A 6,093-nucleotide genomic window follows, 5' to 3' on the forward strand; every position below is an offset into this window, starting at 1 on the left:
GTAGAAATCACCTAAATCACTCTTTCCCGATTTTGGTTTTAAATTCTATTGCAGTGCTCGAACCAAGACAAAGGGCAAATTCACGAAGCTTGTAGGCTACTAGAATCAAAATCCATACTATGCTTTGCATCTAACGGATGATTTTTTCGGTTATCGTCTCAAGGTTTCGAACTTGTGGTACGTGTGTTTGTGACAAGTGTGTCTTATGGTTCTTTTTCTGAAAGAAACCGGATTTTTCCATCATTTTTAAAATGAAGGTTAATAAATCTTATATGCATGTTGTATTAGAGCACCTTCAATGTTGGCTAGAATTGAACCATGAGCCAGAAAAAGTGAACCGTCAATACTGCAGCCGGCAAACCATGGGTGTCAGAAGCAAAATCGTATCCTGTAGACGTGCCAAACACAACCGAGTAAAATAATATATATAGCACACGACGGTCGCCTATATTTCTTCCGTTCAATTCAATAAATACTGTTCTCTGTATCGTATTTGCCTTATAAGCTTTATTAGTCAACGAACAATATTTTTCTCTCACACCAAATCAGTCAATAGTATTTTCAGCCATGGCTTATAAGTTAAATAAGTCCAAACGAACAGAGCGATAAATGCTGGGTACATGACTGTTGGCATGGAGCCGTTGGCTCCATCGAGATTCTGAATAAAAGATGGGGGTTGTTTGAATATCAAAGTGATTATTGCCCTTGTACAGTGAGAATTTTATGATCGATAGTTGGATTCTAGAACCTCATTATACAATCCAACTGTTTAAATCTATTTCTCAAATTTCTACTTCATTCTTATTTTTTCGTAGAAAACCTAAACATGGCCTAAAATGAAAGAAGCAAGAAATTTTTCGTTCCAGTAGGGCGGGGCCACCTCCCCACGGCGGCGTGCCGGTGCGGCGGAGTGTAGCTATGGGGATACCCGGAACGGAGCGGTTTCAGCTCGGCGCGTTCGATACGGAGCGGCGGAGCATGCCGACCGCGCGCGCCAACGATTACGAAGAAGCTGGGCGGTCACCGTGTGCGGGCGCCATGGCGCGGTCACTTCCTCCTCCCCGCCGCCGCTCCTCTTCGCATCGTCGGGGGTCAACAGTACGCCGTCCCGGCGTCCCCCTACGATCCCGTCCTGTAAGCCATCCCGTCCTGCATTCGATGTGCAAAGTTTCGATTGATGCCAGCAGCGTGGGGATTCTGCCCCTCAGAATATTATCATCAGCAACTAGACATATCATACTGCACTCTTGTGGAATACTATTATGTTGGATGGAATATTGCATTTTCGTGCTGCATGAGACAAAAAGTCATCGATTCTCAGGTATCTTGCGTTCGTTCTGTTACTATTTTGTTGAGGTATTGAGATGATCTGTCCTGTGAATAACTAATTTACTGTTTACCTTTCCAACGGTGTGACGTTAAAAGGAAGAGAAGGGGAGTGCCCAGCTTTCGCTATTTTGTCTTGTGGTTCTTGGAATGAAAATTCACTAATTATTATGGTGCCACTGAGATTGGTGGAGACAAGTTAAAAAAAATTCAGGAACCGTGCTGGTGAAGAAAATAATGGAGGCAAACCATAGTAGAAAACTTGAGGCTGCTGTTACATTAAAATGAAATTAACATATTTTACACACATGCACACCATAAGTTTCCTTTGTATGCTCCCCTTATCTACACGCTAACAATCTCGTTTGGTTGACTGAAACTATGTTAGGCCCCATCATCAGGCGCTGCAGTCCATGATCATCTCATCTGAGTTAGGACTGAATTCTGAACAAGCAAGGACGGCAGTGGTTTTCCAGACCTGGAAGGCAAACTTATGTCTGTCTATACTCTTAATCCGGCAGAAGATCCGTTCTCATGGCACTTAGATGTCATCATTATTGAAACTGTATGGTGCGGAGCTTGAACAGTTTGTACTTGCGCTGCTAACCTGGGAAGTCTCATAATCATGCCCAAGATTACGCAGCCGGGTAAGCTCTGGCAAGATTTCTTTTCCAAGATCTGGCCTGTCTTTCTTCCGTAGCTCTGCGCACCGCAATGCCAGCTTCGCGAATTCCAGAGCCTCTTCCACTGGCCAGTCTGTCACCGTCGGGTCAAGTATCTCCTGGAAGGCTCCTCTCTCTATGGCATTTTCTACATGATGCGTGAGCCCCATGGGTGATCTTGCCGTGATGATCTGGAGCAGCATGATGCCAAGCGAGTATATGTCAGACTTGGTGGTGAGCATGCCAGTCTGCTGGTACTCCGGGTCAATGTAGCAGAAGGTGCCAGCCGTCGATGTCATCCTGTACTGTGTGACATCGGCTGCGGACTGTGGCACCAGCCTTGCAAGGCCGACGTCGCTGATCTTGCTGACAAAGTTGTGGTCGAGGAGGATGTTGGCAGGCTTTAGGTCCCGGTGGACAAGTGGTTCTGGCTTTGCTTGGTGGAGGAAGAGAAGTCCAGTTGCAATGTCGGCGGCGATCCTGAAGCGGATGCTCCATGGGATTGGCAATGTTTTTCCTCGTCTGCAGAGCCGGTCCTCTAGGCTTCCATAGTCCATGTATTCATACACCAGGCAGCCATACTCTGGGCAAGCTCCAAGCAACAGAACCATGTTTGGATGCCGCATGCAGCTTAGTACTTCAATCTGCAAATTGTCACAAGCATGTGATTTAGCAGGTAATTCCTTCTTTAGGCACGATACTATTGTTGTCATTTATATAAATAGGTTGATCCTGATCATGAATTCATATACATAATTGACAAGGTTTTAACCATTGGAATGATAAAACTCTATTACGAAGATTTGTTTGATGTGAGAAGAGAAGAAATCTCCACTTTGTGAGAGTGAACAAATCGTTGGAGATATAATAAACAGAAAAATTTTGGTGTTTGATGCGCTTCTAGTGATATTTAGATGAGAAAAGCTGTGAAATATAGACTGACCATATCAACAAAGAATTTACTAGCTAAAGTTTCGTAAATTTCAAGGCTAGCACAATCTGTGATTGCTGTATCAGATTTACCTCTTGCTGAAATTGTTTCCGTCCCTGTGATGCATCTGGTCTTAAGATTTTGATAGCGACATTAGTATGATCCAGTACTGCTTTATATACAGGTCCATATCCACCTTCTCCTATCTTTAGCGCCTTATCAAACTTATGTGTAGCAGCTTCTATGTCATCAATGGAGTATCTCCTGTACCGGATATCATTTTTGTTCAGTGCATCAGTTGCTTTCTTCCTATCCTCAACCTCCCGCTTTGCCTTCCATTCTGCTCTCAATCTCTTCTGCGCCTCGAGCTCTGCAATTTTCTGCGCAGCTTCTGCTGCCTCAAGTGCAGCTCTGCACTTTGCTTTCTCCATTTCAACCAGCGCAAGAGCTTCCTCTTCTGCATTCCGTAGTTCTTGGTACTTTTTGGACTCTTCCACCTTCATCTGGTGCATCTGTGCTGCCTGCAGTCAGATCATTGTTCATTGTTTCAATAATCAATATCTTTAGGTTAGCTTAGGAAGAAAGAACCTGGTACTTAGCAATACAGAAGCAAACACACCTTCTGTTTGGCATCAACAGCTTCCTTACATGCAGAGTTATACATCTCCATTGTCTGTTTCAGTTCTAATCTCAGGCGTCTCATTTCAGCTTCCACATCCTTCCAGTTTCAAGTGAAACAAAACAAGAGATTGTGTCATTTGCCAAAAAGAACTCGATGTTAATGTTATACTTATTGAGGAGGCACTTACCCCGGAACAACTTAGGCTTTCCATGGACATCGCTGAGGAGAGCTCCAAGGATTCACCAAAGTCTATGGATGGCAACTCCATGCTCATTCCGAAATCAATGTCATCTGAAAAGGAGCTACGAGTCACTGAGGGCCTCGGTGGTGCTATGAAATCAATGTAGTCGTCAAAATCCTTCTGGGGTGCTGTCCTAGCTCCAGTAAGAGGCCTATCTCTCGATGGGGCCTTTGCATAGGCAGATAACCGGTCCACTGAATTTCTACTACTTGCCAACGGAGACGATGTATGAGAAGTCTTCTTCCAGTCCCCTCTTGAGGTCCTGTTTAAAAAACCAAATGCTCCTTTTAGCTGATATTAACAAGTTCTTTTTTAAAACATGGATGTTAAGTTATGAAGGCAAAGAGTGACCTGACTAAGAAAGTCCATGCATTTTACAATGATAAGAACAAAAGGGTGCAGATTACTGGGAACCATATTATGTTCACAGCATTTTACAATGTAACTAATTCATCCTCACATTTACCTTGAGGCATCAGACTCTATGTTTGGTTGGGAGTGTTGCTTTGGTGGGAGAGTAGTAAAGGGTGCAGGAGCTTTGGCTGCCTTCACCTGGATGGCCTTTGCCTTGTGGATGACATGTACTGTGCAATAATCAGGCGCCATCTTCATCAAGCACGTTGGGACATCAGGATTTCTAAACCTTCTGCAGAGTACAATGATCATGCCTGCTTTCAGTATAGGCATCATGGGAATGTAAAGGCGTGCAACCATGGAAGATGAATGAGCAGGTAATGTACCTGATGAATGTGTTCTTAGTTGATGCGCCGACGACGATGTCTGTGATGGCATTGCTACTGGCATAGTCAATTATTGCTTTGGAGATGTCACTGCCATCCAAGATCAACTCCTTCAGATGCATCTGCGATGTAAAGGTGGCGTAAACGTGAATACTGCTTGCAGCCATTCTGGATATTACTGCTCTTATTTTAATACCGAAGCATTTGATTCCAAAATTCCCTATTTTTTTTGGGAACCAAAAATTCCCTATTTAGCAGTTAAACGTGTACAGTTCAGTATGATGTTTCTGTAGTTGATAAATATTCTGCAGCGATATCATTTATATATGCTTCCAATATTTGAGAAAAAAAAAAGTAATTTTCAATGGGCACTTACCCCTTTACGAGCACAATACCCTCTATATGATATAAATAGCTGTGTTATCTCTGCGTCACCCTCATCTTTGTTTGCTTCAACTGTAAATGGTCATATGAAACAAGATAAGCCTTAATGAATCAGACCAAGATTTTAACATAAAGCAGACCATGTTGAATAGAAGAATTGAGTTTTTTTAGTGCGCATATCATACAAAGGAATAGGCATTTTCTTGTGTCATTTTTTTTGGTTGATAATCTAAAATGGCATCATATCGTATTGTCACGATTGAAACAAAACTTTTAGGTTAACACTTAATCTAAAATCAGCTTGTTGTTAGGAGAATTGGTCTGGTGTAATATTGCTGAAATGGTTTAGCACTGTATAGCCTGAATCTGAAGATCTCCTAATGGTCAGAAATTGTCCTAGCCCAAAAGCTGTTGAGGTTGGTTGGTATAGCAAGGCGAGTAATTGGCCTTTATTCTCATATATCATACATGTTGAATTGTTGATGCAGAAACCCAACATTGGCATATATATAAATAAAACGGCTGAAAAGGCGCCTACCCCTGACGTGGACGAGCTGGAGCATGCTGCCCCTGGTCAGGAGCTTATCCACCGCCCATTTTGCCGCCTGTTGGCTGTTCTTGTCCCGGTCGACGGCCACGATGATGGAGCTGTCCCTTGCAACCGGCTCGTGCTCGCTGCTGTGCGAAGAGGTCACGGAGAAGGGCGAGGCGAACATCTTCAATGGTGAGCACCACTGGTCTCTGTCTCTTTCGCAATGCAACAATCAGCTTCCGGCCCAATGGATTCCCAACAAACAGATAGCAAAGGGAAGGAGGATTCAAGGGGCGAAGCGGAGGGGAGAGAGAGAGACAAGAGGGAATTTTGTCTCTCCTCTCCCGTCGCCTTATTTTGTCCTGCTCGTCCGGCCCTAACCTCCCTCCCCCGTTTGTCTGCTGTAATTGAGCCACCCAAAACCGCAAATGCGTTTTCAGGGAGTTTTGCTGTTTCGCCCAATTTGGGCCATGAGCTTTCTCCTATTATTGGGTGGCTAGACTGTTACGGGGGCTTTGCTGTTCCTGTTTTCTTGTGTCCGTTCGTCTGTTTTTTGCACACACAATGAGAGGACTCATTACCGTCAGTACAGTCATCGTATGGATTGTTTGTTAGCTTGTGCTATTTTAGAGACAATTCCTGGTGTATCATTTTT

The 6,093-nt window shown here is 43.8% G+C and overlaps 1 protein-coding gene across 1 annotated transcript; it reads right to left on the reverse strand.

The window, feature by feature from the left end:
- Positions 1–1,486: 1,486 nt before the first annotated feature.
- LOC136471457 (U-box domain-containing protein 35-like) lies at positions 1,487–5,804 on the reverse strand. The gene is made up of 8 exons (XM_066469186.1): positions 5,445–5,804; positions 4,899–4,978; positions 4,523–4,644; positions 4,249–4,428; positions 3,729–4,044; positions 3,539–3,637; positions 3,012–3,440; positions 1,487–2,632 (listed from the first exon to the last, which is right to left on the reverse strand). Exons 1-8 carry the CDS (start codon positions 5,620–5,622, stop codon positions 1,868–1,870), a joined length of 2,169 nt encoding a protein of 722 aa, XP_066325283.1. The 5' UTR covers positions 5,623–5,804; the 3' UTR covers positions 1,487–1,867.
- Between the last annotated feature and the right edge of the window lie 289 nt (positions 5,805–6,093).

The sequence above is a fragment of the Miscanthus floridulus genome, chromosome 8, assembly GCF_019320115.1.
Source record: "Miscanthus floridulus cultivar M001 chromosome 8, ASM1932011v1, whole genome shotgun sequence".
Taxonomy (NCBI): Eukaryota; Viridiplantae; Streptophyta; class Magnoliopsida; order Poales; family Poaceae; genus Miscanthus; species Miscanthus floridulus.